This window comes from Toxorhynchites rutilus, chromosome 3 (assembly GCF_029784135.1).
Source record: "Toxorhynchites rutilus septentrionalis strain SRP chromosome 3, ASM2978413v1, whole genome shotgun sequence".
Taxonomy (NCBI): domain Eukaryota; kingdom Metazoa; phylum Arthropoda; class Insecta; order Diptera; family Culicidae; genus Toxorhynchites; species Toxorhynchites rutilus.
Genome location: NC_073746.1, coordinates 206431323 through 206454329, shown reverse-complemented (window position 1 = coordinate 206454329; position 23007 = coordinate 206431323). Strand labels below are relative to the sequence as shown.

At 37.6% G+C, this 23007-nt stretch overlaps 1 protein-coding gene and 1 pseudogene across 1 annotated transcript; one reads left to right on the top strand and one right to left on the bottom strand.

Annotated features, from left to right (window-relative positions):
• Window positions 1–37: 37 nt before the first annotated feature.
• On the bottom strand, window positions 38–10657 carry LOC129775674 (ATP-binding cassette sub-family B member 10, mitochondrial). Its single transcript, XM_055780671.1, has 7 exons — window positions 10218–10657; window positions 9939–10145; window positions 9392–9876; window positions 1069–1487; window positions 909–1008; window positions 626–850; window positions 38–556 (listed from the first exon to the last, which is right to left on the bottom strand). The coding sequence occupies exons 1-7, from the start codon at window positions 10576–10578 to the stop codon at window positions 287–289; spliced, it is 2067 nt and encodes a 688-aa protein (XP_055636646.1). The 5' UTR covers window positions 10579–10657; the 3' UTR covers window positions 38–286.
• A 9063-nt stretch (window positions 10658–19720) lies between these two features.
• LOC129780874 (U4 spliceosomal RNA) lies at window positions 19721–19845 on the top strand (annotated as a pseudogene).
• Window positions 19846–23007: the final 3162 nt, after the last annotated feature.

Here is a 23007-nt window from a genome sequence, read left to right as displayed (position 1 = left end):
TTTAAAGCCTCTTAAAAACAAAGAAAGAAGAAGAAGTACTCATCAATATGTGCAAATCTCCACTCCGAAGCGACATCTCATGACAATTTTTATTTTTAAACTTCAACCGATCTATGAACTATAAGCTAAATCGAATGTAAATATGTGACTAAAATGAAACAAATTATTTCGATTCAGTACGAATCGCCTTTGTATATCAACAATAATGACATTTTAAACTTTTCACATCAGATTCACGAAAATCAAGGCCTACTTATGGAATACATCCGAGATGTAAACGATAACGTTATGACGACAACGAAAACGTTTGTCGTTGAACTAATTCTTTGAAAACACCCTCGTTAACCTTAAACAACTCACTATAATTACCGTGCTCAACAATTTTGCCATTTTGTAAAACGGCAATGTTTGTCGCGTTGCGAATTGTACTCAAGCGGTGGGCAATTATCAGCACAGTTCGGTTTCTTGTCAAATGCTCCAAAGATTTCTGGATGAGCTCTTCCGAAACCGCATCAAGCGCACTGGTCGCCTCATCCAGAATTAAAATTCTTGGATTCTTTCACCCAAAAAGGATAACATTGAATTATTACAATTGATGGTACAACCAAATTGAGACAATATTCACCCGGATGATTGCCCTCGCGATCGCAACACGTTGCTTCTGTCCTCCGCTGAGCATTATCCCTCGCTGGCCTACAAGTGTGTTCAAACCGTCCGGCAAATGTTTCGCGAATTCGTGCACATGTGCCTCGTGAACTGCTCGTTGGAAATCGCTTTCTGATACTTTGTCGCCTAAATTGAGCCCATACAGTATGTTTTCCCGAATTGATCCGCTGAATAAGACTGGTTCCTATCGATACTAATATTGAGATTTTGCTAGAATTCATGAAAAAATGTGAACCACTAACCTGATTCACGGCTCCTATGTGCCGCCGAAGTGATGTTGAATTCAGATCCTTGAGATTTTGACCGTCCAGAAAAATATTTCCCGCTTGAGGATCATACAACCTAGAAAGAGTAATCGCATGAATACTTTATCCAGACATCGAAGAAAAAGCTGTGCAAAACCTCAACAATAACGAAGCCATCGTGGATTTTCCCGAGCCACTTCTTCCGACCACAGCAGTTATGCTCTCTGGTTCCACGCGCAAGTTCAAATTGCTCAAAACAACCGCATCTGGTCGTGAAGGATAGTTGTAGCCAACACTATCGAACACCACTTCTCCCTTTGGTTGATTCTGTAGCATTAGGCCGCCTTCAGTCGGAATAGCCGGCTTCCGATCCACTATTTCCCAGATTCTGCTGGCTGATCCTATTCCCTTGTTTATTTCGGTGTAAAAATTACTCAATCCTCCTATGGATATGGCAGTGTAACCGGCGTACAGAATAAAAGACGTTAGCGCACCGATTGTCATCTCACTGTTGTTAACCATTGTTCCTCCGTAATATAATACCGACAGAATAATTATATTTCCTGAAAGTCCAGTCTGGAGAATACGGAAATAGGTTTGCATTAGTACAAGGTCGATGTTAAGAATAATTTTCTTCGAATTCTTCAGCTTATCGTAAAAATGCTAACTGACAAACTGTCATAACGTATGCATTAAAATTGAACTAGTTTCGGATGGTGATGAAAAGAAACTACAAAAGATAATTCATCGAACATATTCCCCTTAAATCTTAAATTTAGAGGGCCTTCTACAAAAATACTTCGAAACCATGTCGGGCGGATCTACGACAGTTGACCGGAACCTCAACTATGGCCGATGAAAAGATGGATATGGGCATGTTTTCAGCTCTTTCGTGACCTCGGCGACCAGCTGCTTCTTCGTTTTAGTCACGACATAATTAAAGTAGATCCTCCGTTTGTAGCTCGCCCAATTTTTTCCTTATGGTCACAACTGGGGGACGTTGGAAGGGTTGGTGGTTTACGGTACAACGTTTATCTTCAACCGGTCCAAGAGATCATATTATTATTATTATTAGTCAATTCATCAACAGGCTGTAAAGGCCCTAATGATGTAGCTTAAATCTAAACACGAATAATGCATTACAAAAAAAGTCATCACATAAAACAATAATCACATGGAAATCTGTTCCTTAAAAAAAACTAAATCTCCGACGAAGAAGCGTTCGGGATAGATGAAAGTCGAACAGCCTGGCTATACTGTTAAAGAGTCTCTGCAAACCGTTGAATCTACCAAACATGCTATAACTCGTGCGTTGTACGGGCAATCGTAGCATCGCATTATTCCGGAGAGCTCGAGGTCGAACGTTGATGTTGATGTTTTCCAAGAGAACGGGACAGTCGATGCGTCCTTGCAAAACATCAGCTATCAGCAAAGCTCTGGCTGTGTCTCTACGAACCGACAGAGATTCCAAGTCAATCAGCTGACAACGACTCTCGTAACTCGGTAGTCGGAAGGGGTCTGTCCACGGCAAACTACGAAGTGCGTATCTCACGAATCGTCGTTGAACTGTTTCAATTCTTTCGACGCCGTTGTTATAACTGCTGAACCGTATTCTAATACAGAACGAGTTAGATAGCAGTAGAGAGATTTAAGGCAGTAGATGACGGTGAAGTTCTTGGCAATCCTGAAGATGAACCCCAGAGTTCTGGACGCTTTATTGACCATGAACAAGATGTGCGGTTTAAATGAGAGTTGCGTGTCCAAAATAACTCCCAGGTCCTTGACTTCGCTGACTCGCTCAATTACCGTGTCAAACAAGACATATTTGTACGATATGTTCTGTCTCTTGCGCGCAAACGAGATAACAGAACATTTAGCGGGGTTTACATCCATTCGGTTGAGTACACACCAATCGGCAAAAGCATCCAGCTGTCGTTGAAGGAAGTGACAATTGAGCAGACCCGAAGGTAAATTTTCAAATCATCTGCATATGATAGTCGTGGTCCTTCGATTACCAGATTTACGAAGTAGATCAGAAAAATTAACGGACCCGAGAGTGCTGCCTTGTGGTATTCCGGACGTAGCATCAAAAAGAGAGGATTGGCAATCACCAATAACGACGGCTAGACGACGGCCAGTTAGGTATGAATGAAACCATTGCAAAAGGTTGCCGTTAATCCCAAGTCTGTCCAGTTGAGCGATAGCTATACGGTGGTTCAATTTATCGAAGGCTGCTGTCAAATCAGCTGAAAGTTTGAATATGTGGAGCAGCGGGAGCAACAAGTCATTCATGTGCGTTTTCTGGAAAACAGATGGGATTCCGTCCGGTCCCGGATTAAACGACGGTTTGAGCCTTGAGAATGACCTAGAAATCATCTCCGTATTGATGTCAACTAAACTCAGAGTTTGGCTAGAAAGAGGGACGAAACTAGCGGCATTCCCGATGTGGTCGTCGCTCAACCTTTCATCTGTGAAAACACAGGCGAATTTTTCAGAAAATTGGTTGCAGATATCTTGCTGGGTAGAAGCCACGCTTCCGTTGAACGTCATAGACGATGGCAAGCCAGCTTCATGGCGTTGCTCGTTCACAAAATTCCAAAACTGCTGTGGATTCCACGCTGATAATGCTGGAAAGATTGCTTAGCAATACGTTTGTATTCGTGGTTGATTATCGCGTATTGGCATTGAAGAGCTTGTGTTCGGTATCTAGTGAACCATCTCAATGCGGCCCTCTTTAAAGATTCCATTCGTCGTAGTACGCCAGTCTGCTATGGTTTACGGGATGCCTGGGGGCGCTTCTTTTTCGGCACATGTCTATTGATGACATACGTCAGAACGTTGGATAATGTTAGAGCAGCAGACTCGACATTATTGGTGTCTAGTATGTCACTCCAATTGAAGCTGGAGAGCATCTGGCTGAAACTCTCCAGCTTCAATTGGAGTGACATACCAATTCTGGTATGAGGCCAATTCTGTCCATTTTGTTCCAAAGGACATGAACCCGCCAAACTGTCCGGAGCTGCGCCCGGTGGAGCAGTACTGGGCAATAATGAAGCGGGAACTTCGGAAGAGCAAGAAGACAGTCAAAGACGAGAAGGACATGTTAAGAAAATGGGAAAAAACTGAGAAACTGGTACCGGATGACACTGTAAAGACTTTGATGGAGGGCATCAGGCGAAAATGCGTTCAATTTTACACTCAAGGCTTCATCGATTAACTTTTCTTTTGATTTTTGAAGTAAATATATGTATAAAACTACCCTAAAATTTTGGTTTGATTCTAAACATTATAAGAAAATTGGCATGACATTTTCGGTGTCGCAATAATTTCGTGTTCGCCCTTTATAAAGAGCGGCCGTATAGCAAGGTATGTGTGTAATGGCAGACTGTCAATGTACTAGAGTGTTAGTTGAGGTGAATTGCTTTCATACGTGTTCTTGAAAAAAATCCACGAAAAGATTGGCAGAAGAATCGTAGCGAATCGGAGGTACTTAATAGATGAATGAGCATGTCAGGAATCTGTGTCAAGTTCTTTCGGTTCCGTACGAATCTCCAAAAAGATGACGGATTTTGTGCATGTGCAGAACGTCTGACCTTCAACGTCAAGAAGCTTACCGTTCGCGTTCAGGTTGTTAATTCGATGCAACTCAGATGACAATATTGTTAGTTCCTGTTCCGTAGATGCGTTAAGAGGTAAAAATGCATTAAAATAATCGTCAAATGTCCACACTAGATTCGGGAGATTATAGTCACCGAGGATTCTTATGGGTAATGATAGGTCCTATTACAGCCCGTGCCAAACCGACATAGTGCTTCTCAGATTTTCATGAAAAGTGATAGTTTTGTTCCTTATCGCAAAATATTAGACCCGTATTTTTTTATTTTTGAGTTGAGATTACGTCTAACCTGAATATATGGGGAGTAGAATGAAAGCCTGAACACAGAACAAGCAGGAAAAACGAAAGATTCCGAATGCTTATAACTCGAACATTTCTCAATAGATCGGAAAGATGCTTGCATCAATTGAGGAGCTGAAAATAAAAAAAAGGTGTAAGTGACCCTAATCGATTCCTCTACATCGACTCTTCCTTTTTGTTGCAAAGCTGCAAACACATTCCCAGCTGTATTTGACAATGTGGAAGATAGGTCAGAACCTCATCGGATTCTAGAACAAACTCAAATTGGAACGTTTTTGCATTTGAGTTATTAACTAATTCTTACTTACACCCCTTTCATTCTAAGCCCCTCAATTGATAGGCAAAATTTCTACGCATCTATTACAAATAATAAAATGTTATTTTTACTGAGATAAGCAATTGAATAACTATAAAATGTCAATCGCTATATATCGCCCTAACAGCCCCGTTTTGATTGTTTTACGTTTTGATTGAATTACTGGTCATATAAGAAATTTACTCATTTCAATAATAAGGGTCATTTGATTATTTAAAATTCCCAAGCAGTCAAAATGACTGCCTCTGGTTAATATAAGTATAACCAAGGGATTGCTAAGATGGCCGCCTTTCAGTAGCCAGCATAGAAAATCATGAGCATAGAAATCATAACCTAAAATTAAAAATGAAGTGCTCCGCGCGATTCTTCGGCTGTGATTTGAATTGCAAATCGCCAAGAAAGCTTCCGGATGGGTATCCAAACATCGCTTGCCAAAAAAAAAACTATCCAATGTAATCAGATATTAACATATATGACTCCAAACATTAAACAATACGTGAGCCCCCTAAGCGCGAGCCCTGTTTTATGCTGCCTACGCTCAATTTGCATTGGTTGGGATAGGGTTGCCAGAGCCCCGAGTATAACACATATACAGTAAACATTCACTAACTGGATGAAAAGGGAGGACCAGCTATTGTCATTCGCGATTCAACTGGTCCGGCATGTTAAACGTCAAATAAAATCGAGGGGAACTTCAATGAATTGTTTGATTTGGGTTGATCATGAAACTGGATAAATAAAAAGATTGAGGAAATTATTTTTCTGTAATTTAATCAATGTTTTTGTCGTGCGAAAATAAAGTCAATTTTCATAACATTTCAAATTACATTCGAATGCCTCTCACAGCAAATCTTCCATTTGAATATGGCGTCGATTGTTTACGAAATACTGCTTTTTAACTGGTCCAAGGACCAATTAAAGTTCGCCCAGTTAAACCAAGACCAGTTAGCGTACGGTTACTGTACATGTACCGGAAATTAAAGAGAGGAAGGTATCGCCGATTCAGACTATTTTTAAGGAATTCTCTTGATTACCTTCTCAGGTAACCTATTAATAACCTCCGATGTCACGATTTGAAAATACAATAGAGTACGTGGTATGGTATTACGCGCGTAAAATCATATAAGAAGTCGCCGATTAAAGTCATTGTAGAGGAGTTCTTTTGGTTACCTCCTCAGGTAGTCCATTCATAAACTTCAGGACAGTGATGAACCAGCCTTCGGCTGAAAATCTCTTTAATGAAGAAAGGAAGAAGAGAACACAAAAGAACACCACGCACGAACGATCTCATAATACACTGCGTTTTACAACTATATAACAACTTTATTTTTATGAGTTTCCAGAGATATGTATGAAATCGGTTGAATCGAAGTGTATAGTGTAGGACATAATAACTATCTTCATTTATAAGACCGGTCATTTGAGCCATTTTTTTTTATTCAGGCGCGAAACATTAAAAAAAAACTAAAATTCCAGTGTTTTATATCTATAGAACCAGATAGAAAAGCTCCCATTCCTTCACAAAATTAACGTCAATTCCAAATAAATTACAATAAGTTTCTAATTCGTTGGTCTTAGTTCAAATCAGTCAGTAGTGTGTATCTCGATGTACACAGAAAATACTGCTCGTTTAAGCACTCCAAATCTCTCATACTGCTTGTAAGCTGCATCTACTATTCGTACGACCACTCCTCATGACCTGGTAAACAAGCTGACCAGTAAAGAATCTTTAAGTCCCTATTTATTAAATCATGCCATGTCTCTCCGGGTTTTATGAATTGATGCCAAATTACCCAATTATAACGGTGTTTTTGATGTAAAAACAGAATTAAATGATTCTGAAGTACTTCGTGTTAATGAATCTTTGAACCAGGACTTTTAGAAAACATTTTCTTCAAACCATCAAACTGCCGCCTGCAAATTTACGAGTTGAAAAATTACATGACAAGTTCCGTGAGATCATCCAATATGACGAAATTCTATTCAAGTTGAATTTCTTTTTATCAGAGAAGCTCTCCTGAAATAGGGGAAATCCATGGGATTAGCTAACATAACATTGCCTTGTATGATGTGTAGATACGAATTGAATTCATAGTCAGTGCAATAAGATATAATAAGATTTTTTATAACATTCGTTGGTCAGATTGGATTCAAAGTAGAAAAAATCGCATTTTTATATTAGTTTCTGCACCCGCGGCTTTGGAGATGAGATTTTTAATGTTTGGGAAGAATTCTATCAAGGAGGCCTGGTTTAGATAGCTTACCATCAACACGAGTGAACAGCCAGAAGTACAACGAAGTACTTCAGAATCATTTATTGCTTTTTTGCATCAAAAACAAAGTGATTATTTGGTAACTTGACATCAGTTCATAAAATCCGGATGATCATGGGTCGAGATTTCGTTACTTAATGTGACATAGGGGGAGGGGGTGCCGTGATCGTTACGTAACAAAATTCCATTTTTATTCCTAAATAAATTCTCGCGCTCCTAAATACTTGAGCAGCTAGCTTCGATTCTGGGACCGAAAGAGGTGTGTTTCCTGAGCCAAAATTATGAAGTACGTGTTTTGAAGGGCAGTAAACAAGCACCGATTAATGCATTTCGAATATCGCCTTAATCTACCGAATCCTCGGTAATACTGAAGCAGTTCAATACAGTGGTCCAATGTACATTGCGATACGTTGAGGAAGGCACTGTTCTCCGAGCGCATTTTCTCATGGGCTCATTTTTAAAAAGGTGTGCAAGCTTTCTGAATTCGAGATTATTCGGTATCAAGGAATAATAAAGCCAGTAATCATAATTATTCTAGATTGAGGACCAGACGAGAACCCTCGTTTTAAAAAGGTCATAGATATTTTCGATTTATCATTTTAATCAGTTGAATCGTGATGCAATGTTAGTTCCTACACATGCTCCAGCACGCAGTGCTTTCAACTGAGTTGAACGTCGGATTGCCTCTCTTTCCCGGGAGTTAGTAGATTCAACACTTCTTCATGATCATGAGGGATCTCTTCTTGAATGGCGTTAACGTTCCCTGTGGAACTTTTGCCGTCTATTATGCATTAACTAGCATCTTTTATCAATACTTTTGAGATTTCTTAAGCCAAATGACACGCCTTGAATGTATTCCGAGAGGCAAGCTCTAGAATACGCGTGACCACAGTGCAAGTTGAAGGAAACTTCTCTGAGAAAAATCCCTCGGCCAGAACGGGAATCGAACCCGAACACCCGGGATGATAATGTTAGATGCTAATCACTCGGCCACGGGTGCACTTCATGAGGGATCTCACTTGGATGAAAAAATCAAACAAGGAACATGCAGGGGAATAATTCGCAGATTAGTGGAATAACGTAGCGATCGACAGATATCCCGTCGAATATGTTGATCCGATATTATGCCGAGTGGTTTGCTCGTTGCGTGAGGACATCCCAAGACCTTTTGCAAGTAGTGAAATGTAATGACAGGCTGCATTAAACGAAAGATTGGTTACTTTTGTGTAAATCGACATCAATTCATGCCAGCCCATGTTTCCTTCAGCTAAACACTAGATGTTTTGAAAGCATCAATTCCAACAGATGAGCGCAGAATGCCAACCTTCCTGATTTTTCAGGATTTTCCAGACTTGAGATGTTCACTGATATCCGGACAAACACTAAATTTAGCCTGAAGGATCCTGATTTCTTAAGATTTTTATACTTGTTAGTTTATCAGAATAAAAATAATCCGTAATAAATATACCGGGATCCCCAAACCCAAACCTATCTGCCAAACCTATTATGATGTATGATCGTTGTAAATCTATTCAGTCGATTACTTTTCAGATTTTTCAGAGTGAAAGTTCCGAATTATTTTCAAAACGCACAAATATTTCAAGGCTTTACTATAAAATTTGATGTTACCAGAATATTTGACAAATCTAAGAAATGATAATGATGTTATGTCCGAGGAATAACATTGCCTTGTATGATGTGTAGATACGAATTGAATTCATAGTCAGTGCAATAAGATTTTTTATAACATTCGTTGGTCAGATTGGATTCAAAGTAGAACAAAATCGCATTTTAGCGTTACGTAATTTGTGACGAAGTCTTACTAGGCGCGAAAAATCATATAAGTTGCCGATGCGAGTCATTCGATTGGAACCAACATAAAAAAGAACCGTCTTCTCAGGGGGCCCGTTAATAACCTCCGCCATTGTATCTCGAAACATTCGATTTTCAGACTCATGTCGCTCAGGGTACTCACCATCCCATAAAAGACAGCTCTCGCTTTGGCTTCTCGATATCCAACTGTGAGCGCATCCAGCAACCTGTCCGAGAACAGTTGATTCTCAAACTTTTCCTTGCAAAATATTTTTACCGTTTTAATATTGCTCAACTTTTCTTCACCTAGCTTCATAACTTCAGCCTGTTTATCGGTAAGCAGTCTCGAGATGTTTCGTAAATAGCGTCCGTAGCCAATTGCCATTCCCGCAACACATGGCACGATACAGATGCCAACCAGTGCCAAATGGGGCGAGGTATATACCATCATACCAGTCCCTGCTAGCACCATCGCAGTGGAACGTAAACCATCGGATAGGTTCATACTGAGCGAGTTCCCCACCAGAAACGTGTCGGAGGACAACCGATTCACAAGCTCCCCGGTACCCTTCTTATCAAACCATCCCGTTTCATTTTTCAACATAGCATTATACAAAGTCGAACGAATACTTTGCGTTATCCTTAAAGCTGTGGAACGGACGAAACACGGTTTAAATCTTGTTCTCAGTCGCACATGGTATTATACTCACAAGCGTTACTGAATAGATAAATCCTTCCGAAGTTAGCTAATCCACCAAGAGCGAATACACCCGCGAGCAATAGGCAAAATTGATCTAATTTTTCCTTCGCAAGTCCTGCCTCGACAGAGGAGGAATAAATCACATCTAGAATTTTGCCAAGACCGAATGGAACGGACATCGTTATTGCCGACGAGAGAATCAAACATCCAACTCCTCCTAAAATAGTTTCATGCAATGGAAATAGAAGTTGAGTGATGAATAATAGTAGCAAAACACGAGAACGCATACCAGCAATACTCCATCGTTCTGGTTTCGCGAATTCAAGTAAACGTTTTACATTAGCAGAATCTAAACTGATATTAGAGTTCTGTTGTGATTGTTTCGCTAGTGCTGGCCGAGATTGGTCAATGTTTGATGATGAGTCGCTGCTGAAATGGTGAGCTTTTATGGGACGCCTAGGGCAGATTATCACAGATGTTTTAGCTGCATTCCTACAGCTCTTCGTTTGAAAACCGATCCACGAGAACATTTGGCCTCGCTGCAGAATCGCACCTCGATGATGTAATGGAGCCATATTCTTGATAGGTCGGTGTAATCCTTGGATTAGGTGTAACCGTTTGCAACAATTGCTAGCTATGCTTATTATCATACTGAGCGAATATTTTGATTTAGTTCCTACGTAAATATAATAAACAGCTGATGGTCGAAACAAAATAAACCAATGAATGGCAACGTATGATATTTTTTATCGGGTTGTATGAAAACAAATGCTTGATTACGGTTCCACCAATACATGTAGGCAGACAAGTGTCAAGTTCTGTCGGTAACGTAGAATATTGTTTTGTTTCATGAGGGTGTCAATGCGGTCATTTTCATCTAAGATGTTTTCATTGGCTCATATAATTTTCAAAATTCCTAAAGCGGTAAAAACATGAAAACATTTTTTCATTTACCAGGAGAACGTAAATACGATTTTGCGCTATCGTGGAGTTAAATTCATGAATTCTTCGGCCCTTAAAATCATATAAATTCATTGTACTGTCCACATACCACGAGGGCAGCACGATTTTAGAATCCACTCTTCCTCTCCTTGGAGAAACGATCACATTGAATATTGGACCAAATTGAAAATATTGAAATGTTGAATGTTGTACCGGAAAAGCGCCGTTTGCGGAAAGTTTATTACATATTTTCGACGTAGGATTACGTCTTTCATTTCTATACTGGGGTGTAAATTCAAAGTTTCGAAAACGAAAGCGTCGGAGAACAAGATTTTCAGCGTTAATAGCTCCTAAACAACTGAACGAAATTATATGATAAACACTTTATCCGAAAGACAAAATGTCTATGCGTTATATACTTGTTACTTTTTGATTGAAACTTGTTTCAATAGCCTTAAAACTGCTTTCAAAACAGGCTATTGAAATTACAAATCGATATATAGGCGAGTGCCGCTCGGAATTCCACTCAGTTGTAATTGAACAGCGATTTCGTTTTGTGATTTTTCAATCAAGTGCAATTAACAGGACAGATTCTGAAGATTATTCTTCCCCATCAGTTGAATATTTTCGTATCCAATATTGGATACATAAAATTAAAAACGGAAAAAATTTGCGCATCGCGAAAATCATATAATTTTCCATCGATTATTGCTAAGTCGCTGAAAGTTTCAAACTCACAGAGTTCATTCGCCGCTAGTTTGCCTTCCAAATTGCCATAGTATACCGCACCTTCTCTCGATTCATTAACGGACAAAAAAGCATGCTTAAGCGATATTCGAACTGTGAGGGAGTGCAGAAGATCCGATGGTTACGTCGAGATAGTTATCCCCCCTTACGTTACGTCGAGATACGTAGAGATAGACACATACACACGCGCAACTTTTTTCGTTTGGTGGTTATCGAGATAACATTAACCATTGGCGGGCATCGATCATCGAGAAGACGCCGGAAAGATGTTATCATTACTGAAAAATAATCTACCAGTTCCCCTTTGGAATTGAAATTTACATTCAAGCGACAGAGTTTATTTTAATGTTTTCTATCCATATAGAATAAATACTGCGATCAAATGCATTTCGTTTTGAGATTTTTCAATCAAGTGCAATTAACAGGAAAGCTTGGGGAAGAAGATTACTCTTCCCCATCAGTAGAATATTTCCGTAACCAATATTGGAGGCATAAAACTTTGTGCCTTCAACATAACGCTCTCGTTTTCGAATTCCCCCAAATCTTAATTTATTCATTCAGATTCAACTCCAAACAAATTATCACTAAACCAACGATAGCCCTACGGTTATAGCTTGCGGTTATAGCACAGATATAACCCACTTCCTGTTATTACATAGGAAAATGCAGAGGAGAGGAATCGTTCGCGTGCCAAATGATAACATGTGAAGCCACCGAAACAATCACAAAGCACGCAATTGGAAACACATACTGTCTGAAACGGCAAACTGTACCGACTACAATTATTACGTTATGATTATGAATGATAAATGAACGGAATAGGAGAATAGACAGAATAGAATAGACAAAATAGTTTAACAGCATGACAACGCCCAACTAACAATTCCCCATCAGTGTGACGTTTTTATGGTGGTCTTATTCAGCTCTATGCTTTATCATGTCTGAACTAATTGTCATCAAATCCTCTATTCAAGCTCTGTTCAAGCGAATAAGGAGAAATTATTAGGCTATAGCCAATATTGTTCTTTAAATGCAGTTTAACCCTTTCCCGTAAGACATCGAGTCTCACGTATCTCACTCGTGGGTACTTGAGTAACACACGGTGCTAGAACGCTGAGCAGGCTAGTGAAATCACTTGATGTGTGACGTATTGAATAATACGGGAAGGGGTTAAAGTCAATTACAAAACGTTTATCCAACTCCAAGGTGTGGTGGAAACGTCTATTCGACCATATTCTGATTTGATTAGCTCTACTTAGACTGCGATATCGATGAAGATCTTTGTCTGACTTTGTCTGTTTTTATCCCATCTGTTTATTTTATGCTCATTAGTTATTTTAGCTGTAACAGAGCTGAATTTTAATCGTGTACATGTCATATGTTTATCATATCTATAAATAGTACACTACATAGTTTGCCATGACCTTATCTTTGTCTGCATTATTTTATTCCAACAAATTCAAACATGATTCAAATTTACGACCTTTGCATCGATGATCCTTCATCAAACCATTTTCTCCGTTATAACACTTAAAAATGTAATGCCAAGCAATCGAGCATGAGCTTAAAAACACTGGCAGCAAATGCTCATTTTGGCAGTCCGTTGTGTGTAGCTGCTTTGCAGTTGAACAAACGATTTCAAATCTTTTCTGAATGCGACACGTTTAATTGGACATTTTTACCTCTAATTGGACATCGAGTTAGGGGCCCAAATTATGGCCCACATTGAAAGTCGCGCCCAGACGCCGACACTGTACCACACTCATTGCCAATGTCCAATTACAGGTCAAAATCACCTCCAATGCGACACTAAGTGATGCCTCGGCATGTCGCATTAAATGTAAATTACGGTATCTCTAACGTTTAGGCCGAGGACCTAGTAAACGCGATGCGGCGCGGGCGCGAGATCGATTGCGGGAGAGCTCTTTTGTTTACAACTGTGGAAATCCAATGCAAGCCACCCGGACCTGACATAGTAAACGCGATCCGAATTCGCAGACTTCGCTTAAAGCAATACACGATCCATTTTCGGAATATGCATTGATGCAAAGAATACATGGACTCTTGCTACGCAAAAAAACAAAAAAAAATTCCTATGGATTCCAAGCCACATGGGAATACCTGACAATGAAATTGCAAATGAACTGACCAATGAGGCCAGAAGTCTTCCCCAAACGCAATCAAAAACCACACATAGTGATCTAATTAACGCCCTAAAATTCGCTCTGAGAAGCAAATGGAAGCAACCCGGGATAAGTACGGGAAACAATAAATTACGCTCAATAAAATCCAACATATCACAATACTCCTTACAAAACAAAGGTCTCAGTTGTCATTACTTAAGACGCGTCCACATTACGCAAATCGGCCTTGGCCGCCCGGTAAAGCCGACTAAATGTGGACGTACCGCCCGGGCTTGCCGACGTGCCGAAAACCGACTCGAATCAAACCTAACCCAACCCGAAACAAGTGGATCCGGTTCGAGAAAGTTGAACCAAAACAAAACGAAGTAAATTAGCGTTGACGATATTGTGCTTCGTGTGTTCGTGACGACTTCGAGCATCGGATGGGACTTCGGCTTCGTGCACCCGATGGGGCGTCCACATTACATAACGAACCGAATATGCCGCCTGGTACAGACCGATCGGCATCATTCGGCATGATGTGGACGCGCCTTTAGAAGTAGCCATAAAAAACTGACGAATGAATATATTTTGAAACGTGAGGTTCCTCCACAGTGTATGGATTGCAAAACACAGCTAACTGTAGAACACATAATTAATCAATGTCCTAAATACGCAAATTTTCCGACTAAAATATAAAACCAATAGCCCGAGTTTCAGTGATAATTTTAATAGAGTGAATGATCTATCAAGTTGTCTACAGTAATCAAATCTTTATTATGCAATTTAAAATATTGTTATACTTAGGTAGAATTAAGTAATGTATTGTATTCTAAGTTGAGATTCGAATAACCCGAAATGTGCTCTGCGTCTTGAATAAATTATCATCATAATTGCCTGTCAGACGGGAAATATGTGCAGCTCCCAATGGCTATTACTTCGAATCTGAAACTGAATATTGAATCATTAACCTGTATTTTTAAGAATGAAAAATCCGGCTTAATATCTATACACGTTAGATTTGATATTGCAACACGAGAACCTTCATGTATGATAAATTCATTATTGATAGCTTCAAACATCATTTGTATATAATTAACCCGTTTACGATGGTAATAACCGAGCGAATTAACAACATGAAAAGTTGATTTACAACAACTTCATAGCAGGATCCTTAACTCACTTCATTAAAATTAACTTGCGCGTTTTTTTTTCATTTCTCGTCCTACTGCTATCTTATCTTGTCAAAAAACTTTTTCATGGCATCGTTACGTTTTTTTCATCTTTTCAAAGCTAGAGCTCTATCAGATAACAGCAATCATCGCTTTGTCGCACGTGTTACCATCAAAATCTCCCACTATAATGCTGCTTCTAGTGGCAGCAAAGCCAGCACCGAAACAGATGTTGCAAAATTCTCATTCATTCTTTCCAATGAAACTTTCCGTGGGGCATTTTTTGTAAACGAGCATTTCGGGGAGGCGAACATAGCTTGGATCAAATTGATTGTTATGACTTGTTTGTGCTGGCCTTCCAACGGTTCGGTTGGATTCCCTCTTTCATGGGTGCTCACAGAGTGGGGAGACCTATAAATAAAAGTGAATAATTTAATCACCTTTCACATAAGTGGTCACCCTTTACAGATTGTGGAATGTTCGATCCTCAATCATGTTGATTCTTTTGATATGCTTTCTGGAGATTTGTTGGGCCGAAATTGTTCACAGTCAATTTTGTTGACCTTTATTGTGAGGTTTCGTGAGGTATTATTTTCATTTCCGTTATTTATTAGTCCAGTGTAGCGTTTTGGAAGCCATGGTTTACACCTATTCATTGATGAACTAGATGATGTTTAATTATTAGCATATGAAGGTGCGTCCTAAGAATGTCGAATATTTCATTTATAATCTCTTGAAAACTACAAGAGAAAACAAGAATCGGTGCAGCCGGGAGTTGGAGAACTGCAGCCATTGACCGGGTTTATTGGAGAAGAGTTGTGAATCAGATCTAATCTCAATGGGATGTAGAGTCATACGAGGGTCACTATTTATATTTCGGGAATTGGCAACACTGATGTCATGTGAGTCCATCTGACGGTTCCATCGTAAAGATGGACATTTTTGACGATATACGTACTCAGAACATTTTGTCATACGGACGCTATTTGTTTATTTTATATTTAGTTGAAAGTTTGGTCTCGGCAAAAAAATGGAACTGAATCGTGAACATTTTCGTGCGATGATTTTTTACGACTTTCGACGTGTATTATCACAACAAGAGTGCGTCAATCAACTTAATTTGACTTTTGGCGATGAAGTTCCATCAAAAACCACTGTGTATCGCTGGTATAGTGAATTCAATCGTGGTCGTAGTTCGCTGTCCGACGAGATTCGTGAAGGTCGTCCAAAATCGACTGTAGTGCCAGAAAACATCGATGCTGTGCACGAAATGATTAAGCAAGATCGTCATGTAACCTATTGTGAGATTGAGGCGTCCCTAAGCATTAGTTCCACCAGCATATATGCGATTTTACATGAACACTTAGTTGTGCGAAAATTATGTTCACGTTGGATCCCACATAATTTGACAATCGCTCAAAAAAAAGGCTCGTGTTGATTGGAATAAATGCTTTGAAAATTGGTTTAAGCGCATGCAAAAGTGTATCGATCATCGTGGCGAGTACTTTGAAAAACAATAAAAATTTATTCGCAGCTTAACTATTTGTTTTTGTTCCTATTCCCGAAATATAAATAGTGACCCTCGTAGTAAATAAATAAAAATGAAAAGAAGCATATTTGACGAAGATCGTCATGTAACCTATTGTGAGATTGAGGCGTCCCTAAGCATTAGTTCCACCAGCATATATGCGATTTTACATGAACACTTAGTTGTGCGAAAATTATGTTCACGTTGGATCCCACATAATTTGACAATCGCTCAAAAAAAAAAAAAGGCTCGTGTCGATTGGAATAAATGCTTTGAAAATTGGTTTAAGCGCATGCAAAAGTGTATCGATCATCGTGGCGAGTACTTTGAAAAACAATAAAAATATATTCGCAGCTTAACTATTTGTTTTTGTTCCTATTCCCGAAATATAAATAGTAACCCTCGTAGTAAATAAATAAAAATGAAAAGAAGCATATTTGACGAAGTCTAATCGTCCATTTAGTTTTTTTTTCGATGGTTTATATGCAGTTCAGGGCGAATAAAGCATATTTGCATCTAAATTATCCACATCTCAAATCATTCCCATCCTCCCATCAAATGCTCTAAGTTACGCATGGCATTATTTCTAATAGCAACAAGTTTCAACGACGAATTTCATGCCAACTCGACTGGCCGTTGGCAGCACCATCTCAGATAGCAGTGAAACGTTGTGGGTATAAAGACATGGGTTATTTAAGCAACTTTGCATACTTGAAATATTCGAAAAATAATTAGACTACTTTTTGGAAAAAGCCAATTTTTAATTTTTTACAAAAATTTATAACTTCAAAACTATGATACCTAAAGAATTTTTGTCAAAGGATGAAATGTAGGAAATTATTTAGATTTTTACAAAAAAAAAAAATATCAAAAAATTTTTGAAAAAAAATTTCGCTGACAAAAAAGTTATTTTAAAAATTAAACTTGATTTTTCTCAAAAATGTATTTTTTTAAATTCCCAAAAATATATATATGAATAGCCCTTACAATTTCCAACAAGTCGTCCATACATCGGAAGATGAACACTTTTACATGGAAAAAATTGTTCGACAACAACTTTTTCATGTTTTCTTTGAAAAAAATACAACTTATCCTAATTTTGTTTAAAGTCAAGATAGCGGTATAGTGTATTCGACAAAGTTTTAGATCTTGTTGAAATATAAACTTTTGTCGAAGACATCAACTTTCTATCTTTTATAGTTTTTGGAATATAAGTCATTTTTGTATGAAGATTCCTGAAAAAAATAATGTTTTGCTCGTAACATTTTTGTGTGTAAATTCTCACGTTTGACATGTTTTTAAATAGAGATAAGTTAGTAGAGTATGGAAATTGCGATAATTTATACATAAAAATGTTCCAAATTAAACATTAATAGTATTTTTTCAAAGAAAACAAATGAAAAAGTTGTTGTTCGAAAAACTTTTTCCAGGTAAATGTGCCAATCGTCCGATGTATGGAAATGTTTAATTCATATGTTTAATATTAAAAGTTTTGCACGATAATGTTTTATGCGTTTTTTTGTGCGGTCCCAATCCCCCGCACAAAAAAGATTTGCCTGTCCTGATAACATGTGACACTGTTACTCATTCTTAGAGATAGAGTTACGCAATGTTTCGGGCCTTGTTTCCGTATGCACTTCACGGTGAAAACGAAATGAATGACACGTAATTGAACTACGTTTTCCGAGTTATGAAGCGACAAAGGGAAGAGTAGATGATGTCGACACCGTAAATAAAAAAAATTAAAGTAAAAAGTAAATAGTAAAATAGCACATTCTAGTAAGTAAGTAATATTATTATACATTGCACATTATAGATAGTAAAATAGCACATTATTGAAATAGTATGAGGCATAAGGGCATAATAAGTAGTGATGAAACGGATAGTAGTTTGGCCGGATTTTCGGCTCTTTATTAGCAAATACAAAATTGAGAGAAACAGCATGTGACTTGCTGCAAATAAAGTGTTAAATGTAAGGAAGAAATAAACCCATTTTTGAATAAAAATTTTCAACGAATATTAAATTTTTTGTTTAGAATAATTATCCAACATAGATTTGCGCATTGCACAATGGTCCAGGACATTCATTTAAGTGGAAATTAGCATTTAGAGCTCGACAGTTATTATCTAGACAAAAACTGTCTTCGAAAAAGTTGTTACGTATGATAGAGCGCTCATTTTAATGTTGTCAAAAATAGGGTGACCAACATTTTCGATGAAATGAAAAATCTAACTTTCTTATCTCTATAGATAGAGGTAAACATAGTTCGACAATGTTGTAGTTCCAGTTATTTAAAACATCTTTGTAGAACAAAATTTATTACTATCTCTTGAAATAACTGATATAGCGAATTTCTCCTAATTTGCGTCAGGGTCACCATTAAAAAAATGGGTTTTCTGCTCTAACTTTTATATTTCAAATTCTACATACAAACTGTCTTCGAAAGACCTTTAGAACATACATGTATATACTAATACAAACATTTTGCGATGAAGAACTTGTCAATATCTCAATTTCACTCAAAGTTATTGATATTTCTTCCCAATAAATACGCTCTCTTCAATTGCTTGCCATTCTTTCTGGGGCAAACTGTTGTTTGTTTGTTGACGGAATTTGAAAGAACAAATTTCTCTCTATATAATATGTGATTTTCAAAGATATTTAATTTTTTGTATTTGAGTAAATTAAAATTGAAATCATGAGTTTTTGGGTGAAAACCCATCAATAACTTTGAGTCAATAACTTTGAGTCAAATTGAGATGTTCCAAAAATTCTTTCGAAGACAGTTTGCATGTAGAATTTGAAATATAAAAGTTAGAGCAAAAAAACCGTTTTTTTTAATGGTGACCCCAACGCAAATTAGGGAAAATGCGCTATATCGGTTATTTCAAGAGATACAAAAAAAACTTTGGTCCATAAAAATATTTTAAATAACTGGGACTACAACATTGTCGAATTATGTTTACCTCTATCTATAGAGATAAGAAAGTTAGATTTTTTATTTCATCGAAAATGTTGGTCACCCTATTTTTGACAACATTAAAATGAGCGCTCTATCATACGTAACAACTTTGTCGAAGACAGTTTTTGTCTAGATAATAACTGTCGAGCTCTAAATTCTTTCTTTCTTTCTTTGTTTTCAAGAGGCTTTAAACTTTGCAGTTCATTCGTCTCTAAAAGCTCTAAATTCTTCTTTCTTTGTTTTTAAGAGGCTTTAAACTTTGCAGTTCATTCGCCTCTAGGTAGCTCTAAATGCTAATTTCCATTTGCAGCTCCTGGACCATTGTGCATTGGCGATATCGAAAACAATGTGGTTTTACCGAGGTGCGATTATTGCTAATTGAAAAAAATACTATGTGTATCATGTTTTCTACAAGGAATCTAGAACAGTTTTATTCTGATAATGGTTTTATATTATTACTAGCTGACCCGGCAAACTTCGTCCCGCCCAAAATTTATTTTTCGTTAGCACATCCACGTTTTCTTACTAGGCGCTGTTCATGAGTCCAACCGCAGAATTATGCATTAATTGATCTTCTAATCTACTAATTTTTTATTCTATTTAATTCCTAGTACTTCTACCAAAACTCGACATTATAATATCAGATTATTTTCAGACACAATTCCCGTTCAAGATTTTTTCAACCACTTGTAAATAACATGTTTCTCCGTTACGTTACATGTCAAATATACTCCATGTACCTAATTTGGTTTCATTTGCTTGATTAATTCTTGAGTAATGCAGAAATTTGTGTTTCATTTGTATGGCAGCCCCCCCTAAAAGAGGCGGAGGGGTATCTAACCACCATAGAAACATTTATTGCACATTGAAGTTTTCAAATGTCTTATTTGGTTTAATTTGCATGATTAATCAAAATCATTTGAGCAAGTGACCAAAGAGCAAATCAGTTGTTTTAGATCCAGAAATAATCTACTCTCTCCCAATCAATCTGGGTACCGCTCTGGACACAGTATCAAAACTACAATGTTAAGTGTTTGTGATGATATTGGTCTAGTTCTTGACAAGGAAGGCAACATAGTCATGATTCTATTGGGTTTTTCGAAAGCATTCGACATCATAAGCCATGCTAATTTATGTAAAAAACCTGAAAACCAGTTTAGATTCTGTCCAAAAGTTGTTCAGTTAGTTCGTTCCTATTTGTCTAGTAGATTTAAAACTGTTTCCTGTAATGATCGTTTTTCTTCTATGCTACTAATAAGTTCTCTGGTGTTCCGTAAGGATCTGTTTTGGGTCCATTACTTTTTTCCTTGTACATCAATGATTTGCCTTCGAAATTGAGTAACTGTATGGTGCATCTCTTGTCCAAAAGTATTTCAACCGAACGAATATGCAACAGAAAGAAGTTGAATTGCTCATCAATACTTGTTTGGTTAATGTCGCCGATAGGGCAAACGATAATTTGTTGATTCTAAATGCACAGAAAACGCAAGCAATATTCATTTTTCGAAGCAGAAATGTTTTCAATGAACTTAACATCCCGCTTCAGAATAGTAGAATTTTATTCTCAAATGAAGTGAGTCTAGGAGTAACAATTCAGAGTAATTTTGAATGGGATGTCTTTGTATTAAAACAATGTGGAAAAATCTACGCGTCTTTGAGAACTCTTAGATGGAAAGCAAGTTCTCTTACTTCTCGGACTATACAGATGCTTTTCAAAACTCTAATCTACCCACATTTTTTATTCCCTGATTTTGTACTAATGCAAACCTCAGCAAACGTCATAAACCGACTTAGGGTTGCATTAAATTGTTGCATACGTTTTGTTTTCAATTGAAATCGGTTGACGCCCTGGTACATAGAAATTTAATTTTTCTAGTAATTCAACTGATTGTACTCGTTGCGAAATTAAATCATTAACAAAAGAAAGCATTGCAAATTTACGGCGTTCCTTTTGTGCTTGGATGTTTATGAGCATACATCGTGCTTCATATGAAGGAAGTGGAAATGATGTCCAGTTCAATTTACGGAGTGCAAATAGGAGAAACTGTTTCTGGACTGACTCAATGCGTTCTTCATGTACGACCATATACGGGTTCCAAACGATGTTACAGTATTCCAGAATGGGCCTTACATATGTGATATACAAAAGCTTGATTGTGTATGGGTCATGGAAGTTATGTGAGAAGCGTTTGACAAAGCTTAACACACTATTTGCCTTATTGATTACAGAGTTGTAGTGTTCTATGAATGTGAGTTTACAGTCCAGGACAACGCCTAGATCTCTAACTATTTCACATTTCTCTACATTTTGATTTCCAAGATGTATTACAATATTTGGTACATGATTTTTTTCTGCTAAATGTAATGGATTTGCATTTTTTTACATTCAGTTTTAGTAGATTTTTATTACACCAAGTACGGAATACATGTATTTCGTTTTGGAATGCTTCGATGTCGTTTTTATTACCAATTACCGCGAAAAGCTTCATGTCGTCTGCATACACAAGTACATTTATACGCTTGAGAACGAAGGAGATGTCATTAACGTACAGAATGAAAAGAAGAGGACCAAGATGAGAGCCTTGTGGGACTCCCGAAGTGACTTTTACTGGATTTGAGCGATTTTGAAAATGAACAATTTGTTCACGATTTGTTAGATAAGAATTCAGCCAGTTTAAGAGTCCTTGTTCCATTCCAATTTTCTGCAATTTGAAGAGTAGTAATGGAATGTCGATGCGGTCAAATGCTTTACTGAAGTCAGTGTAAAGAGCTTGTACGTGTTTGCCATTTTCCATTGCATTCAAAATAAAAGTCACAAATGCCAACAGATTAGTTGCAGTTGAGCGGCCTTTGAAGAAGCCATGTTGCATACAAGTTTTTCTATTCTTAACTGGTTGGAAGACTTTTTCATTCACTATTGCTTCGAACAGTTTAGGAATGCAAGAGATAATGGCAATTCCACGATAATTACGTACATCAGATTTAGCGCCTGATTTAAAGATAGGTACCAAAAAAGATTGTTTCCATTTTTCTGGGAATATTCCAGTTTGTAGTGACATATTGAAAATGCAATATAAGGGAAGGGTGAGTTCCTCAGCCAGGTTCTTTAGAAATACAGGTGCTATTCCTTCAGGTCCTGGTCCTTTCGTTCCATCTAATTTCTTCAATGCATGGCATATTTCTTGTTGTGAAAGATAGTTTACCGATATGTCATTTGGATATTCCGGTAAAAATGAAAAGTAGTCCCGATCGCGAAATGTGAAATCGGAAAATGTGGTATATACTTCCTGAAAGAAATTTGCAAAGAAATTACAAATTTCGTTCGAAAAATTCCCTACATCTTCATCGAGATGCATCTGCGATGGAAAGTTATTGCTTTGCGCTTAGACTTTACGTAATTAAAGAATTTCTTCGGACATGATTTGACTTCTGTTTCGACCTTTCTATTATACTCTTCGTGTGCACTTTTAATGGCAAAATGTAGTTCTTTGGTAATATTCTGATATTCCAGCAAATTTTGATTACTTTGGTCTATTTTGTATTTCTTATGTGCTTTTTGTTTTCTATTTTTTAAATTTCTCATTTGAGCGTTATACCAAATAGG